General features: G+C 38.3%; 1 protein-coding gene across 5 annotated transcripts in view; it reads left to right on the plus strand.

The window, feature by feature from the left end:
* The window catches only part of Aldh1a1 (aldehyde dehydrogenase family 1, subfamily A1), a 150881-nt gene that overhangs the window by 104742 nt on the left and 26378 nt on the right, over window positions 1–19761 (plus strand). For 4 of the 5 annotated variants that reach the window (NM_001361503.1, NM_001361504.1, NM_001361505.1 and 1 more), the window contains 2 exons: window positions 4674–4753; window positions 13589–13693. In NM_001361503.1, coding sequence (NP_001348432.1) covers window positions 4688–4753; window positions 13589–13693 — 171 coding nt within the window. In that variant the 5' untranslated portion in view covers window positions 4674–4687. Of the gene's footprint in view, window positions 1–4643; window positions 4754–13588; window positions 13694–19761 lie in introns of those variants that run through there. The other variant, NM_013467.4, reaches the window with a different exon arrangement.

Genomic DNA, 19761 nt, shown 5'->3' on the forward strand with positions numbered 1-19761 from the left:
CAATGGTACTTAAGTTATGAATGCAAAAGTGGAGAAGGAGAATTATTTCTAGTAAAGTGATGACCATGTTTTAGGGTCCTCTACACATTACCTAAATGTAGGAATCATAGGGCAGCTACAAATAAAGTATCCCCAAGCAGGTGACCGGGTCAGTGCGTATAGTGTTTTTATTTTATTTTTTTCTCTCTACTATTAGGAAACAAAGTGGAAAGTATAGATAAGTCACTAAGTATTGTGAGGGCAAAGTCATTTTTAAGCCCATGCCAGCCAAGTTCCAGGAGATGACCTTAGGCCACAGATTTACCAAAAACTTCTTAAGCTCAAGTAATTATGCTATAAAGTCTTTAATCCACAGTTAATCTTAGAGACCTTACTATCCAGTAAGTGCCCAGGTTGTATCAGATACTAGAAATATGTGCCATAAAATAACTTAGGCACAAGAAACAAAAAGGAAAGCGGTGATAAAAATATGTGAGAAGCCAGAGAAATCACAGGCAGTGAAATATGGATAAATAGAGAATAGTGAGTGAGCAGAAATTATCCCACAAATGCATAAAGTTTGTTTAATATATGCTTTTTACCATCAGCTTCTCCATGAAGCACAAGCAAGGGCTATTTTTTTATTATAATTTATTTAAGCCTAAACCCCCATATGGCCAAGAATTATATTAGACAAAATTATAGTCTTGCAATGTAGAGGTATATACACCACAGGGTTAAGTTAACCGTGCTGAAGCCAGCAGAGGCTCAAGAGGTGGCACATGGGACCCATGAACCATCCAGAGTGAGACTCTGAGTTCCAGTTAGCCATCCAGGATCTTAAAATCAGACATCCTGAAAAAGAAAAAAAAAAGTCATCTTAGTCTTTCTGGGCTACTGCAACAAAATTCTAAAACTTATAAACAAGAAAAAACTCTTTCTCAAAGATATGGAGGCCAGAAGTCCTCCATTAGAGTTCAGCATTGTCAGGTGGTAGCAGACTCCAGACTTCAACTTGGATCTTCACATAAAAGAAACTGGCAGAAGAGAATGGAATTGTGTGTCACTAGTAGAGTGCTTGTCTGGTGTGCAGGATGTTATGGGGTCACTCTTAGCACCACCGATGGGCTTCCCCCTCACCACCCTCTTCATCCCAAAGACCCCATGTCCTTACTCCTTGCCACTGCCCGTGAGAGTTCAGCATGTGTGCTTTAGGGAAAGCAACTATTTCGCCTGGTGCAGAAAATTTATTTCATTTTGACTAGAAGTTAATTTTTGTTACCTAATCTTAATTTAATTTGAATTATTTGTATGAGTAAGATGCTCGGCTACTCCTGTAAGGAAGAGATTTTATCTTGTCAGCCACTAATGGAGCCATGGGCAGAAGTGAAGTTTGATGAGAGTGGTTTTAACAACAGCAGATGTTGTAGTCTCTGACTGTACTGGTGTAAGAACATACTTCACAGGCTAAAGAGATGGCTCATTGGCTAATCGTGCACGCTCCTCTGGCAGAAGGGTACGGTCTCTATGTCTAGCTTCCGTGTCAGATGACTTACAACCACCAAGAGCTCTGACACTCTCTGCCTATATTCATGAGCATATACCTTCCTCTCACACTTGCACATATTGTTTTTAACCGAAAAATTAATCTAAAAGCAAGACAGCCATGGGAAGAGTTGGAGGCAATCATGTAACTATCATCTTAATATCTTTTTAATCTTCTGTGTGTGTATGTGTGCATATATATATATGTATGTATATATATATATATATATATATATATATATAATTTAGCTTGTCACAGGAAAGAAAATGATGAAAGATTCTTTACTGAGGTCCCCATGTTAAATGACTAGCTCTAGCATATGATGGAAATTCCCAACTCTGACTTCACTCTGAAAGTAGGCATACTTGGTACCCATCATCTTACCAAAAGCTAGTTTTTCATCTGTAAGGGAAAGAGGAAAGAAACAGTTTTTTACTTGTGCAACCATTCCCTGAAACAAACTTTTCTAAAAACAAAACACCCATGGAAAGAGTTACAGAGATAAAGTTTGGAGCTGTGACAAAAGGATGGACCATCTAAAGACTGCCATATCCAGGGATCCATCCCATAATCAGCTTCCAAATGCTGACACCATTGCATACACTAGCAAGATTTTGCTGAAAGGACCCAGATATAGCTGTCTCTTGTGAAACAATGCCTGGGCCTAACAAACACAGAAGTGGATGCTCACAGTCAGCTATTGGATGGATCACAGGGCTCCCAATGGAGGAGCTAGAGAAAGTAGCCAAGGAGCTAAAGGGATCTGCAACCCTATAGGTGGAACAACAATATGAACTAACCAGTACCCCGGAGCTCTTGACTCTAGCTGCATATGTATCAAAAGATGGCCTAGTAGGCCATCACTGCAAAGAGAGGCCCATTGGACTTGCAAACTTTATATACCCCAGTACAGGGGAACGCCAGGGCCAAAAAGTGGGAGTGGGTGGGTAGGGGAGTGGGGGGGAGTGTATTGGGGACTTTTTGGATAGCATTGGAAATGTAAATGAGGAAAATACCTAATAAAAAAATTAATTCTAAAAAAAAAAAAAAAAAAAAAAAAAACTAAGCCTTAGAAATACATCTGTCAGGCTTGTGGTTTCAGGGAAGAAAAGATCAGCTCAGCCAACAAAGTAAATTTGAAGAAGGACTGGTGAACTGATTGGGAAATTAAATGGGCAGGCATGGTAACTGTCTCCCAAGTTTCCTTTAGCTACATGCATAATGCTTTGTTTGAAGAGCACATTATTACATAATTATCCAAGTAAATCCAATGAATGATGTGCCCATTCAGAGAATAAGGTGGTATGTCAAGTATGTTGTGCAGCCTGTGTTTTTTTCCTTCTAGACATCAAATGAACCAGTTTTGAATCCACAAACAACTGTGAGTCTGCAAAACACAGCTGTTTGGGAATTGGCCTGAGCACCACTCTGTGTTATGTAACAGCTGTTGAGAAATTACACATTTAACTCAAAAAGTATCTGTGAAAGAGAAAACAATTCATTTTTTTTCCAAAAAATAAGGGGAGTGGGAGAGAGACAGAGAGAGAGAGAGAGAGAGAGAGAGAGAGAGAGAGAGAGAGAGAGAGAGAGAAGCAGGCTATTCCAGGATAGCTGAATCAAGAAAAAACAGTCAATGTCATGGATCTGGCTGGATCTGGCTTGCCTCCCCTTTTTTACATATACAATTCCATTAAAAATGAGCATTCATATACCTGTTGTCTATTGTTCATTTTAATTCATATAGAACACTTTCAAACAGTACTGATATGTCCCAGGAAGATGAAGATATTTCCCATCTGTTTCATAAGAAAAGTTTTCTATTCTTCCCTGTTAGGATGCATAAAAGGTTTAACCATAATTTCCATGTGTGTAACTACTCACTGGAAGATCCCAAACTGAGTTGGACCCTATATGGGGGATCATATTATCGATATCAAGGAAGGTCTAGAAAAGAGGAATAACATCTTGGGGTGCATTGCCTGAGGCGAATTTCCAGCCTTATCCTTCAAGGTCTGTGACCAAAGCTGTATTCCTCTCTGTATTTACAAATTGAGAAGCTCAGTCAAGGCAAAAAGAGAAACACACTCCTCAGGTCCCTGTTCCTCCCCTAGCTAAGTGCAAATGCAGGGGAGGTGGCAATTTCACTACAAAGAAGTTATCACTAATTCTTATAACCAGAGCATCCTAAGAATGTTATCTTGTTCCTTCCATATCTTGTGCTGGGGCTTCAACACAGAGAAGCATTGTATTCAAAATGAAAATGCTACAGTTCAAATTTGTCCTTTCCAAGTTCCCAGATGAAAACATTCAGAATTTAAACTCTTAGGAGGTGATATTTACATTCTTTCCTTCGACACTGCTTAGAGTAATGATTCACAAGTGCACGCACCTCCCCAATCAGACATTACTTTCGCTTTAAATGAGTTTTCACAGATAACTTCGGTGTAATACTCTATGAGGGTCTAAGAGTGACAAGGAACTCTGAAAAGTCCCACATAGTTTTCTGTTCCCACCAAAAAGTACAAAGACAATGCGAAGATTCTGATATAACATGAGTTTGGTGGAATTTTTTTTTTCTTTTAAGCTTGGGAGATCGAGTGTAGAAAAAGGGCATCTCTCCCTAACAGCACCCTGATCTGCTGGAATAAGGATGGGTTTGCTGGTAGCCATGTTAGGCAGATTTGTGGTTCTCTGCTCCGTATCTCCTCGTGAGAACAGAGGTCTCTTTAGACTCCTCTTCATTTCAATGCCTTTGTTCCGGAGTCTGTTAGAGAAGAAAAAGTTACAGTAGCATAACAAAGCAGGAAAAGGGAATGGAAAAAAAAAATAATAACTGGCTTCCAGTGTCTGGAGCAGCTGCACACACACCCTTAGCACAGGTTTGGCTTGGTAAATTAATTCATCTGTAAATAGTGAGCAGTCTCCAGATAGAACTTCAGGGCTGAGGTGCAGGTTCCTTAAGGATTTACATGTAAAGGCAAAGGCTTTCAGCCCTAGGTGTTACAAGTGAGTGGTGCCCTTCATGCCCTGCCCTGAGTCTGCCCATCCAATCATATCCCGATATGCAAATGACCCTTAGTGCATGCAGATAAAAAGGAGCAAGGGCTCTTTCAGAACCAATTTGCTGAGCCTGTCACCTGTGTTCCAGGAGCCAAACCAGCAATGTCTTCGCCTGCACAACCTGCAGTCCCTGCCCCACTGGCCGACTTGAAGATTCAACATACCAAGGTGAGTCACTAGTGAACAGGGCTTTCTCTGGGGGACCTGGTTAAAACCCAGGTCAACTGAAGCTTATGGAACAGCTATTTGCACACTTGAAGACAAAAAGCTTGCATAGTTAGTGGCCTGATTCAGGGGTGAGTTCTAAACCATATCGGACAATATCATATAAGCTTGATATATAAGCTTGACATATGTCCAGGAACGGGTTTTTCTTCTGTATTCAAGGTTCTTGGGCCAGAGTGCAGTGAACCATAGAGAGCAGTTCTAATAACTCCGTGGAGTGGGCACTTATGGTAAGGCAGACAAACAGGGGAACTTACTGAAAGGAAACAGACATGTAGGATTTTTTTCATTCCTTTATTCTCTTCCTCTCTCTCTCTCTCTCTCTCTCTCTCTCTCTCTCTCTCTCTCTTTCTTCCTTTCAGTTTTTTTCTAAAGTAGAAATAGCACACTGAAACAGTATTACATGACCCTATGTTTGATTACACAGGGTTAAGGCTGGAGGACATGACTCTGAGCATCCCATGGAAACTATTGCCAAAACCCCAAAATGTACTTGAGTTATTTGAGGTAGAAACTACATTTATTTATCTCTCCAAGAAAGTTTGTTGCTGTTGGAGAACACATGTGTTTGTTAGCTGATAAATATTTAGAGACCCAAGACTTGAAATTTTTCAGGCAGGGAGAGTCAGAAATGATCAGGCTGGGTTTGTCCTAAGATGCTCTCTGAATTTTTCCTCCTCTGGAGTTTCATGCCTAGTTTGTCACACATCCTAGGGTTTGATATTTAAGAAGTTCTCTCTCTCTCTCTCTCTCTCTCTCTCACACACACACACACACACACACACACACACACACACACACATTAGAAAAGCCTCTTTCCTCTTAAAGTTAGCTGGGTGGTATGATGCAAAGAGTAAAGAAAGAGATGAACTTTTCAATGCTGGCGAGAGCTATTTTGACTTCTATATTTGCTAATGAAAACCAAGAGTATTAAACTAGATGCTAAGGGGCCAAGTGCCGTCTCTTGCACATTTATTGTCTTATGTACATACTTGTGTGGCTTTGGAACCCTGAAGCCTTTTGAGTTTTCCTAAACACCTGAAGTGAAGGAGCTGCCTGGCTTATGGGCTCTTTCCTTGGGGGCAAGAGCTGCAGAGGGGAATGAGCTTTGGTTCTGGCTGGGGAGCAGCTAGAAATACAGCAAGCCTTATTTCCCAAGTTTTGAGAAGAATGAAAATGAAAGTGCCTTTTGATTTAGATTTTCTTTCTCTTCTTTCTTTCCTTTTTCTCCCTCCCCCTCAAACTGGTAGCTGCAAACTGTAGGGAGTGCACATTCTCTCTCCAACAGCTCACAGATATAAAAAAGTATGTGCAAACCAAATGTGAAACTCTCAGCATCACTTCTCATTTGGGAAAGATTCCTGTCAAAATCTATACATCCAGTGTTTCCTGAAGATTGGAATTGTTGGCACTGCTTATATCATTACATTTTAATCGCCAAGAAGAGTTTCATTTAGATGATGCCAGCTGGAAATGGTTTTGGGTAGTTGGGATGCTCCACCATTCTTTACCTCAGTTGTATTTATTCGTGTGTACACATTTTACAAAGGTTTTGAGTTTGTGTGGATGTGGATCTCAAAGAAGTTTTTAAAGTTAACTCTTTCCCCACTGGGTCAAATTTAATTTAATACTTATTAAGGGAGCATGCAAATGAAAGTTCTTGAAAAAGGGGGTATTCCTTTAAGTCCCATATACAAACACAAGACCGGTAATCCCTTAACACAGACAGATGTTTGCAGATTGAAACCTCTTCAGTTTCAATGAATTAGATAATGGGCCCAAATATTTAAGAGCCAAGAATGGATCTGTTTGGTGCTCACATACTTCTCTAGTTAACAATAAGCAGTGCTGCATGGCGGATGTCAGTATTCCACCTATCTTCGATATACATCTGCTCTAGTCAGTAAGGACTACACTGTTTGATGTGCTGGCTACAGCATTTTCACACTTGGGAGGACACCAGTTATGTATGCAATTAAATCTCAATGGGAAGCCTTCTCTATGCCTGTGACCACTCCTTTTACTGTGTCCCACTGAAAAGCAGTATTAGATTCATACTGCCTAGATGGCTTGAAAGCAATGGCTGCTAACTTTGCTCCTGGTTGGAAACTTCAAAAGTCAGGGATTAAAAGTATATGTCAACTTGCCTCTTCTAACCACTGTCTCAATTTCTGTATTATTTTTCCTATTGATTTTTTTTATTTCATTATTGCAGAAATCAAGTTGGTGTTTCAGGGGATAGAGAAAAAATAATAACTAAAATACAAAGATTATCAACTGTAGTCAAATGTCTGCGTAATCTTATTCTTCAGAGTGTTTCTCTCCAACCAGAGAACTCATTGATGTATCTTTTTAGGATTTATTCTCTAGTTTAGTTCCTCTTTGATGCCGGAGATAAATTATCTTGTAAGGCAATGTAAAAGCCCCCATCACATCCCTGTCTTCATTACCCGCTCAGAAGTTCTGAATAAATGGCACATGTTACCTCCATCCCTGCTAAGGAGCTTTTGCAAGAAGGGCTCTTCTGAAAGTTACAGGACTCCTTACCGACTCTATCATTTCCTCTATCATCTCTTCCAATTAATACAGGATAATGAGGAGTCCCATTTCCTGAGGAGGTGCAAACTGTCTCCACATTTAATTGGTAAGAAGCAGTTGAGGCAGGCCCTGGCTCACAGGGAGTGTCTAGCATTAGCAATCCTGATCCTGTGTATTTCTTTGAAACCTTTCGAAGTTCTGTTCCCACAGGGTCAATCTCCTCTCATTTTCTCATACTTTTTCTGTTAATCTGTCTTAGTAGTATTGCTGTACTCGACTACCAGGGTAAAGTTCCAAGGTTTACCCAGGCTTTCATGGTTCGAAGATTTTTTTTCTCTTGTAGGATTTTTCTCACTCCAAGTTTTCTTTCTCATTCCACACACCTTGCTTTAAAAATAGATTATTAAGAAATCCAAGAAGATAAATGTTTCCACAAAGATTCAGATCCTTAATACTTAGAATAATTATTGAATTTAACTCCTTAATTTAAACGTCTTTCATACACAGGAGACGTTTACATTTCCTAGTGATATTTCGTATTATGTAAATAATTACAACCAAAGAACTCTACAGTATTTTCATTTATTGACTCACAGCAGCCTTATCGGAGCTCCGCTTTCTTTTATATAGACAAGGGAATGAAAGGGGCTGAGTAATGTAAACTTGCACAGCTTGAGGATGACCTTGAAGGCTGGCTGCCTGTCACCGCGTGCTAACATGGCCCCTACCATGACTTAGGGACGTAGAATTCACACGCTGTGCAGTTGTCATTTTGGCTTTTATTTGCCCCTTCCTGAATCCTGGAGGATGGTGAGTGAACTGTTCTGGATGCTTCTCTCAGACCATAGGAAGATATTGGACATTAGTTTTGAGAGAAAGGAGAGAATAAGGAGGGCAGACACAATTTTGTTCACTAGACTGAAAAAAAAAATATGAGAAATTACATTCTTAATGGATTTATAAGGCAGCAAACAAGCACCTAGAATACATTAAACAGAAAATTCTGAAACATGCTTACAGGAAGAAAGCTGAAGGTATTTGTCAAAGGGATAGATGTGGCTCTGAGGATGCCTTTTTGGGCCACATTGACTAATGGAATCTGGGAGAAGTCTTGAACATGCTTAAAGGAGGGCAGAACTACCTTTTGGACACCAGTTTTGAGAGAAAGAAGAGAATAGGGAGGGCAGACGCAGTTTTACTCACTAGACTGAAACAAAACAAAACAAAACAAAACAAAACAGGTCTAGGCAAGAGGGGACTGTGAGGAAGGAGTTGAGACACAGGTGCACGCTTTCCATGTGCACTGCGTCAGTTCAAGTCCTGTGGGTTAAATTTTAGTTACAGCAGGAGATAAAGCTAACTGTGCCATGTCCGCCTTTATTTGGAGAAATCATTTCTAACTTCTAACTAAAAAAAACTATATTTATTTTCTCAAAGGTTGTAAGCAGTTGAACAAATCGGTGAATTTCTGTGAGAGGTAGCTGCTTAACTTACACAGACCTGAATTTGATTTCTAGATTTCATACATATTTCATAATCTAACTTTGGCCAAGCTTCTAATCTATTTGTATTTAAGTTTTTCTGTCTGTGAATTAGCATGTAAGAAAGATACTACCTGGGAAAGTGGGTGTAAGAATTAACTCCCTAATTTGTGAAAAGCAGACAGTGTCTAACACTTGCCATGTGGTACTTTCCTGAACTATCCTTTCCAAGATGAATCCTAGAATCCTGAACTTGTTCAGCTTTCAATGCTGGTAAAATCTGTACTTTAGTACTTAAAACTGTGCGAAACTGACTTCAACTGTTTATCTCATTTGCTATTAATAAGTAACTAGTAGAAAAGAACTAGAAAATATTACTGTCGTCCTATTTACAAACTCAGGAAGCTAAGCTCAGAGAACATGTTGACTTCTTCAAAGTTACCCAGCTCTCGTAGCATACAAAATCAGAATATCAAAATGACAGATTATAGCATTTCGGGTGACAGAGTTCTTTATGGCATCCTATTCTCACTGACTACTAGTGATAGTGGCATTCCAGTCTCTTTCAAGGATATCCCCTCAACACAAATCCTAAAGTAAATAACAGAGACCCTTTGAAAGTTATTGTCTCCATTCCTTAAGGACTGTAGGTTTACTTGGCTTTTCAAACATAGATGATACCTATTGAATTTTTTCACTGACTCCTTTTCAGAATAAGAGGGCTATGTGAGAAGCATTTAGAGAGTGTGGGGGACCCATCTGAAGAGCAGTCCAACTTGAGTCAATATCTCTGCTCTATACTGATGTTTTCTTTAGAAGGAAGAGGACATAATACTATTAAAAAGAAAATGTACACACAAGTTTTTTTTTAATACTTCTATAGATTAATTCTGATTCAGGACATATAAGATGTTCCGCTGTCATTTTGTCATCTATTGGACTTAGTGATAATGTACCTCAACATAAATAGAAGTGCTTTTATTTGTCCTTGTCTGGCAAGGCTTTACTATAGGGCAAATGACTATGCAGTTACAGTACTCATTGAGGAGTAGTGTAAAGCAGACATATCACGAAGTCTATGTTTATTTTCCAATTCATTTTGGTCACTCTCATTTTGTTTCCACACCCTGGACTGCAAATAGTATCCTACTATATATTATTTCCTGTTGTGTTCTCTTTCCCTTTTCAATCTTAATTCACAATATTTTATTTGCTTCCTCAAGGCTTAGCTTAAGAACAGTCATGAGAAGTCTGGCTATGATTATTTTTAATGTTTAAGACACCACTTGACATGTTCCATCTCCTGATATACTCCACCCTGTCTTTCATCTTCTTCTTTTAACCTTTTCCATAGTCTTGGCACATTTTCAGTTGTTAAAGATGAGAAGATGTACACTTTATAGTATCTGTCGTTCCATGTGTGTTATCACTGCTACCTATTAGTCTCCAAGCTGTGTCTCTGGCTTTCAGAGTTAGCAACACACACAGCTGTTCTGGTGAGAAATGACTTTAGCTTTTTACACAGTTAGAATATCCGAAAACACTTTGTGCTTTGAAATTTTAATATGTATACATTTTCAGCAACTATGAAACTATTGACTTGAATTATAATGACCTTGAGCTGATAACTGGGTTGTGCAGAGATAATTTGAATTTAGGACATCTTGTTGGACAGAATTAAGAACTGATAGGCTATCAAAATTTTTATCAACAGATAATAAGAGGAGTCATTTACTATGTCCATTAATAAACCTATTTTGATCTAAATCAGAAATATTTTGAAGAAATTTCTCATGTAGTAGAAGTTGAAAATTTTATATGATATGAAGAAAAAGAAGAATGTAGAAAATTTTATTTAGAATTGTTTTTCATCAAATATATGAAGACTTAATAACTTTTATACTGACCACTGAGCATGATCACTGATTTTTTTATAGCAATTACAAGCTGGGATGCTAAAATATGCCTGGAAAATAGGACAGAAGTATGCACATCATTTTAGTTTGATAAATGGAAAGTACAAAAGGCAGAAGTCAAATTTAAGCTCCCTACAAACTTTTATTGTTTTATGAGATGAAAACAAATACTAAAATATAAATCTTTGATTTCTAAGATTACAAATGATACCTTTAAAATTCCAGTGGTTTCTGTAACTTTGTGTTAATATCTATTGTACATAGTAGTCTAAAGCACCCCAAGTGTATTTATAACTAGAATGTAGTTAATGGTTGAGTGTGACAAAATATGTTATTTTAATAGTACCATCCCTGTCCCCTAAATTGACAACAGCAAAATGCAAATGGAACGTATTGTTCTCTCCATGAGAGAATATTCAATAGGCCTCAAAATGGTTTAATGATTACTATAATAAACATTTGTTGCCCTAGATTACCCATTTAATAAAGTTATAGGAAGAGTGGCTATTCAAATATATTTGTTCTTACAAATAGCTAGAAGGTAATAAAAACAAAACTCTAAGAAACTTAAATAGGAGAGAGAGAAAGACAGAGACAGCAAGAGAACAGAGTCAGACAGAGAAAAGAGAATTTAATTCACTTTAAATAATAAGAGGAAGGAAAGGATGTCATATAGTCTATGTTGAGTTCTGCCTTAATCCTGAAGTGTCTGATGGACAATGCATGTAATTTATTACTGTCAGACCACTGAGTCTTACTTCTTAGGCTATACTGCTTTTTGCTGTTCTGTGACCTTGTGCCTCATTGCTGGGTTGCTGAAGTAGCCTCTGGAGCAATTTTCTAGGTCTGACTACTCCAGTTCATATCAACATAGGCTGTTTGAATTATTTCCTAAAACAACCTTTTGGGTCTTCTCTCTGGGCATCAGAGTCTGCTAGATGCTGGCTTCATTTCTACTTGATCCTAGTGGAGCCTTTGCTGTGCTGTAAGTATCTTAAGATTGGCTCATGTTTTGTTCATAATTGGTCTATATTGTTCCAATCCCACACCCATCTCTTTCACAAGTCTTGCCATGAAATTTATTGACGAAAATGCTACTTTGGTTATCTGAATCTTCAGTTGACTGGCTAATATTGATTAGAAATCCACTCTTTTAGAGTATGAAGCTCCAGGATCAAGGCTACACTTAATATACTTTCCATTTTTCTCATGGCATTTTTCCATTTGTATTTGGTCATTATTTTACAAAGTGATTTTCTGATCAAAGCTGTGACCATTTTTGCATGGCCCAGACAAAGCAAGCCGTGATCCTATAGTAACTGTAGCTTTATGAGACAATGTGAAATTGTGCCTATCAATCAGTCATAGATCATAGAGGGGCTTACTGGACCCTGAGCCTCTCTGGTGAACTACTGACTATTGATGGATTCTGGGGGTAGGAAGTAGGATAGACATCATTTTTACTTGTATATCCATTGGTGATCCCACCAGGCTTATAATGGATATTTCCAAACCCTTGGACACACAGTTGTCATTAAATTCACATTTTAAATAAATAAACAATAAAATTGCGTGGAAGCCATGGATGTGGAAAAGGGTGCACAGAGAGCTGGAGAGAATTAATGGAGATGATAAAAGATTAGAGAAGGGAGCCATTGTGCTAATCAGGATACATTTTGTACTCATATAAAATTGCCATGGGAAAAAACTTAATAAACAATTTAAAGTGGTCATTCAAGATTTGCTTATATAAAACTAAACAGTCACTGGATTCACAGTTGTCTCTAATATTAAAGATTAAATCTGAATCATGCAGAGCCCTGGGTACTCACAGCATGTTTCTCCAGTTTTCTGAAGCATACCAGATGAACTTCAATAATTCTAGTTTGACTCATTTCTCAGGCTTCTACTGCGTTTAGGTTGAAGGAGCAGTGTTTAGTTTAGATGCATGATTCTTATGCCAAAATGACAAGAAATGTATTGAAGACTCTTGAACCAAAAAAGATCATGGGCCAGAAGTAACCCATGGCCGTCACTGAGAACTCAGTGAGCCAAGGATGTAAACCTAGACAGGAACTAGTTGGTTAGGCTAACAGCGTAACAAAATACGGGTAGCTTAGTGTTGAGTTATTTCTAAGTGAAAATAAGTGAAATAGGGCATGGAATTATGTCTATCTACATAGTGAGGGATACTTGATTTCTTAGTTTACCCATCAAAAATCTGAGGTATAATGCAATTCCTATGGCAGAAATAAGGTAGAATTATTGAAAGTGAGTGAATTCTATGCTAATTTTTAAGGCTAACTATAATGATTGGCTGGTTTCAACCTCATAGGTTGTGTATCTCTAACTTTAATACAGAGCAGAGCCTATTAATTTTGTAGTAGGATGTTGGTGTGTTACTTTGGAAAAAAAGAAATTTCATTCAGTTGGAGCAACTAGTGAACAGGTAATGAGGAGATGCTGATAAAACTAGATTGAAGTATTACAAGAAAATGCTGTGGGTCCAACTAAGAAACTTATGAAGGAAAGGAAAACAGAGGGGAGCTTGGTAAGTAAGGCAGTGAATGGGGTGGTGGTGGTGAATGGGCTGAGCTCACAGACTGTGGGACCAAAGGTCAAGGTGAAAAAACACCTGGTACAGTTTGTATTTTATTTTACTGTGCACAAAGGAGTGCATATGTTTATTACATGATAAATACAACAAATGGTGGACATTTTGAGACAGGGCAAGACAAGCAATCTGTAGATGTCATATAGTACTTCAACACTACTTTAAAAAAAAAGTCCTCAAACCTGTGGCATATTTAAGTGCTTTTCCTGCTTTCTCTCTATAATCACAGATCTTCATAAACAATGAATGGCACAATTCAGTGAGCGGCAAGAAATTTCCAGTTCTTAACCCTGCAACTGAGGAGGTCATCTGCCACGTGGAAGAAGGGGACAAGGTAAATTTTCCAACACCCACAGGAGTGTTTGTTTCTCACCGTTATGAGCTCACTCACTACGAGTTCAATGAAAGACATGAAAACATGGCTGCTTGGGTATTGGCTAAATGTTCTGTTGTCCAGCATTTTTCTTTTGTCAAGGACATGGCTCAATGTACAAAGTACTTACTGTACAAGTCTGAGGGTCTGAGTTAGACCCTTACCACCCACAGAAAAGCCATTTATTTGTAATATCACTAGCTTATGTGTAATATAAGTCAGCAAATATGGATTAGATGGAAATTCAATTTCTAGTTCAATTAATAGCTTTCATTTTTAGATGGGGAGAATTCTTTCTAGATCCATCTAAAATATACTCAAAAATATTACACAAATGAAATAATGAACATTTAAAATTATAAAGCTCTTTAGCAAGCACTGCAACTTATGGAATCACAAACTTTTTGAATTGATGGAATGTCTCATAGCATTTTTTATTTTGAATAGTCACAATTGTAATTTATAGTACTATTTTACGTGACTAATTTGACAAAAAAATAAAATAATTTAAAAGGGTCAGAAAAAAATGAGAGAATTTTTAGCAAATGTCTATAATCCCAGACTGATGGGGAGCAAAGACATTGGATACACCAGGCTTACTTACCAGCTGGTCTTGCTAAGTGGTGAGCAGCAGATTCAGTGGGACACAGTGTATCAAAGCGTATCATAAGGAGACATTGAAGAAGACACCCAACATCTGCATCTACATGCCACATGAATAGATACACAAAAATACCAACACCCAAAGGTACCCAGAAGACACGAATCATAAACTTAGTATTTATCAAACATGGCCAGTTTTCGTGATAGCATGATTCACCTCACGTTGGTTACACTGTAGCTAATAAAACAGAAAGGTTCCATTTTCTAGCTGAATTTACAGATGATAATAAAGTAGAAGAATAGCAAGGTTAAGTAGTTTACTCAAGTTGACAGTGTTAATAGCTCACAAAATCGGCACCACTGTTATGATAAAGCCAAAGCCTGTGGCTGCAGAATTAGTGTTGTGGTGGGGATTAGTGTTTTCTAGTGTGTCACTATTTATTATAAAAATAATAGTGAAATGGCAAATGCTGAATAATAAGAACCAGAAAGCCCTCAGAATCTTCGTCTGAACACGCATGTAATATATATATATATATATATATATATATATATATATATATGTATATGTATATATATATATATATATATATATATATATATATATATATATGCCTCCCAAGACTATTTGAAAAATATTACTGCTCAGTAGCCATTGAGAAACATTAAGCTTTAAATCTCTGTAACATAAGACACAAAAAGATGGAGTGAGCAAACCTGCGGATTATATCATTCCTGACACTGGACTCACTGGTAATCATATGGCCTGCCTCTGTCCACGTCTTATCAACTCATTTTCTGTGACCACAAATATTAAGGCATTTATGAAGCCACACAGCCATATTTCAGATAGCCATGGATCTTAGGTTTAGACTTTTGTAGGGTTTGTGGAGACTGAGGGTTCAGATTACAGTAATATGGTCACAAAGTTAAACCAGGACCTTCAAGGACAAGGTCTCAGAATGTAACATAGAACAAAAGATCAAGATACAAACAGAGAACAAGGATGGCCTTTGTGGGATGCTCTCTGAACCTGTTCTTCCCATGCACTAAAGACTTCACCCTGCCATCTCTTCCCTCCACTCCTCAGTGATTCGAGGAAGTCCATTATAAAAGACCTTTATAACACTACACAACCTTTGTTTATGGCCTCATACTAGGCCACCTCATCAAAATGAGAATTTCAACTTCTGGCCAGTGTCCCACTTCTTCCCAGAAACAGCTTGATGACTGTTCACTGCCTCAGTGCTTGTCCCCACTGTGGTGCTCAAAAATCGGTCCTGGCAAGCCACTCCGTAGTGAGAGTTCATGGGTTCCCCATTTGTATAATTCTCTTCCGTCTCCTATTTCATTTCACATAAAATAAGGAAATAGGAATTTCTTGGAGGGCTACATAAAACATCAGGTCACTGAGAACACCTTCATTTCCAGATCACTAATGCGTCTGCTTTTATAAAATCAGGTGCCAGTACACTAGGCATATCAAGGAAATATTTCTATTCCGGCAAGCTTTGAATTTTTAGATAACCCACATGCCATATATTGGGAATTTAGTATTTATTCACAAAGTTATTGTCATAAGTAGAGATTCTGAGAATTGGTGGGCACAATAATTTCTAGAAAGCCGATAAAGCCCAGATTCTCTACCTTCCCAGAATGCCTTTTCACATACGAGTGAGCTTGGGAACTGGCATTCCAGAATATCAGTTACTGCTAAAGTCATTAGCCGAGGATGGAGCATCAAACAGACTGTTAGAAACGATGATTATAAAACATAAAACAATTTGTGTTTTTTTCCCAAGGGTTTTCACTAGCATTCAAGTATGGGATGTAGCACTCAGAAGGCAGAGGCTAGAGGATCTCTATGAGTTTGGGGTCAAGCCTGGTCTACATAGTGAGCTTCAGAATATCCAGTACTACATCAAGAGACCTCATCTCTCAAAAATAAATAAATAAATAAATAAATAAATAAATAAGCAAGCAAAGACTAAACTAACAATTACATATACTTATGAGACAAAGCATAGTAATTCAATATATGTATACTATTTAAGATAATCAGATCAGAGTAATTACATTTCTGACTCCTCAGTCATTCTTCAGTTCTCTATGTTTGGAGCTATGACTAACAATCATTCGCACCCATTATTTACCAGTGATTGTTCTTCACATTATGCTCCTGTAACACAATGGTGTGCTTTTCTTCTTTGATATCTGTAGTTTGAATTCCACTCTGAGTTATCTCCAGAAAGAATGGCAAGAAACAGAAAAATAAGCCACACATACAGTAAGACATGCACACACATAAACTAAGAGCCCATCCACTGCCTATGCCTTCTCCGTGTAGATACAAGTTAGACTCAAGGCTATGATCTGTAGATGGTAGTTAACAAAAGCTCTTGATGCTTTAACATTGAAACTTTGACTACTTAGCTCCTGTGGGCATCCTATTTTTGTCAATAGGATTGGTGTCATTGGGGAAACAAAATTCTCTGCCCGAGTTCAGTAAAATCTTTGTGAGCCAGGCTGAGACTTTGCTGTGGCGGGCAGTGAGATCTACCTTCTACTCAAGGTGCAGAAGGGAAAGCTGGTGACCATCCCAACAACCTTTCCTGTGAGCACTGATGTGTTCTGTGCTTAGGGATAACTGCCCCTCCCATAGAAAAGATCAAAGAAACTAATTCAAGGCCAGCCAAGCTGCAAGTCATGTCACAGTGCCAGTTTGGTTGGCTGGACAAACGGTTCCTCTAAGGAAATTATCAGTGATAAGCAAGGGCTTGTTTCATTACCACATTCCTGTATCTGTATCCTGTTTTGGAATTATTTAACAACTTGCATTTTTAGAATAGTTGATGCTGAAGCAATGTGAGGAATCTACTGTAGACTGGCTAGCATGGCATAGTGGAAGGTCTTAACTTGGTTAAGTGCACAGTCATAAGGAACCAAATATGCTGGACTGACTTATTAGGTCACAGGCTAAAGGTTGGTTTTGGAAATTCCATTCAGCACAGAATGGGGCTGCCAATGGGCCACATCCTGTCTTTTTTGGTATCACAAGGGTGGGGCAGGGGCCAGAGCAAAAGCACGTTAGAAAGTTAAGTGTGCCTATGAAGGGTGAGAGAAGGGTTTTCTTTTTCACTTCCTAAAGAAGCCACTGACTAATTCTGGGGCACGAGCTAATCAATAATTGGAGGGATAATAATACTAAATGGCCATTAAAGTAAGTGCTGGAGACAGGTGTGAAAGAAAACTGGTCTGATTGCTAATTTTTTTCCACCTCTGATTGAAGTTAATATGCAGGTATTCCAGGAAAGATGGAGGCACTTGGACCTTCACTAATTAGTCTTAGAGGTTCTCGCTTTCACAATCGCACTGAAACTGCCTGTACACGATCAGCCTTAAAATTGGAATATTTTACTTTCCCTAGACACCAGGATTTGATCATAGAAAATCCCAGTTAATCTTGTTGTCTTAGTAATTTAAAAAATCTTACAAATGCCAGTCCTTGAATTAAAAGAAACAAAATGTCAACTATGAAATAATGAAAACCTATTTAAAACATTTTATATGATTAGTACATTGGTTAAGGCAAAGATTTTGTTACATAATGAAATCAGTTAAATATTATTATTATATAAATATTAGACATAAACTACATACAACGTAATGCATGCCTTTATATGATAACAACATGTTAGATTTATAAGAAATCTAAAAATAACTAAATATGGGATGTATATTAAAAGAATAAAGAAGCAGGGCAGTGGTGGCACACGCCTTTAATCCCAGCACTCGGGAGGTAGAGCAGGCAGATTTCTGAGTTCGAGGCCAGCCTGGTCTACAAAGTGAGTACCAGGACAGCCAGGGCTATACAGAAAAACCCTGTGTCAAAAACAAAAAACAAAAAACAAAAAACAAAAAACAAAAAACAAAAAACAAAAAACAAAAAACAAAAAACACAAAACACAAAACACAAAACACAAAACACAAAACACAAAACAACACAAAACACAAAAAACCAAAAACTAAAAACCAAAAACTAAAAACCAAAAACCAAAACCAAAACAAAAACAAAAGAATAGCAAGAAGTCTTACAGTCTGTAATTCAGAGAATAGTGACTCTAATACCCAAAGAAGCTTTGTTAGACTGTCTTGCTGAGATAGAAGCAGCTATGGAGGTCATTCCTAGAATCAAAATTTGCCTCTGCTTTTTGCTGTGCTTCACAAGCATAAACTACTCACCTACAAATCAAGGTACCTAATGCTTAATTGTAATAGTAACAATGGGGCTATAAAGATCCTGCCTTTGTGCCTAGAGCATAAAGGCCCTCTCTCTTAAATCACTTTATTGTGATGAAATCACAAAGAAAAACAGTGCACAGCTGGATTAAGTAAGCCACTCAAATAAAAACTTGCCAGGTCCCAAACTATGCATCTCACTGAAGTTCCACATATTTAGAAGGGCCATTCTGAAGTCACAAACTTCCCTTGGGGTTTTACACTTTCACAATCAACAGTATATTTTTTGTGGATTTATCCAATGCAAAAGACCATGACAGAGTTGAAACTAGAAAAAAAAAAAAATCAGCTGTTGTCCTTCTTCATTATCCAAGTGTCCTTTTACCTGGGATGCTGGTAGGGCTCTTCCTTAGCCACACAATCCTATGACTGAGCCACCACAGCATACTGAATTCAACACATGAAACAACTCACTGCACCCAATACTTGTTAAGGAAGATAGTCCCTTGCCCAGAAATCCTAACAGTCCTGCCTCTGACTCTGCCCAGGCATTGGCCACCGACAACTTCATTTACCAATCAAAACCAACTGCAACTGCGGGGAGGGTTCCCTCAGTTTCTTCTGCAGATTTTCCTGCAATTTGGAGGACCAGATTAACATAATACAAGGGGCATTAGACCAAATCCACAACAAGGGTCAGCATGCTAATTACTTTTCTTATCTACCATACAAAATAGGTAACCCTTGTGATTTATGCTGACCCAAAGGATTTTCTGTGCAAGGGACTATCTTCCTTAACAAGTACTGGGTGCGGTGCGTTGTTTCAAGTGTTGAATTCAGTATGACCCAACAAGCAACTGAAAGAATCAGATGCAGATATTTGCACCCAACCAATGGACAGAAGCCGCTGAACCCTATTGTTGAATTAGGGAAGACTGAAAGAAGCTGAGGAGAAAGGGGATCCTGTAGGAGGACCAGCAGTCTCAATTAATCTGAACCCCTGAGATTAATCTCTCAAACATTGGACCACCAATCAGGCAGCATACACCAGCTGATATGAGGTTCCCCAACACACATACAGTAGAGGACTTCTGGGTCTGTGGCCATTCAGAGATGATGCACCTAACCCTCAAGAGACTGGAAGCCCCAGGAAGTTTAGAGGTCAGATTGGGGTGGGGGGTAGGGAC

Source organism: Mus musculus, chromosome 19, assembly GCF_000001635.26.
Source record: "Mus musculus strain C57BL/6J chromosome 19, GRCm38.p6 C57BL/6J".
Taxonomy (NCBI): Eukaryota; Metazoa; Chordata; class Mammalia; order Rodentia; family Muridae; genus Mus; species Mus musculus.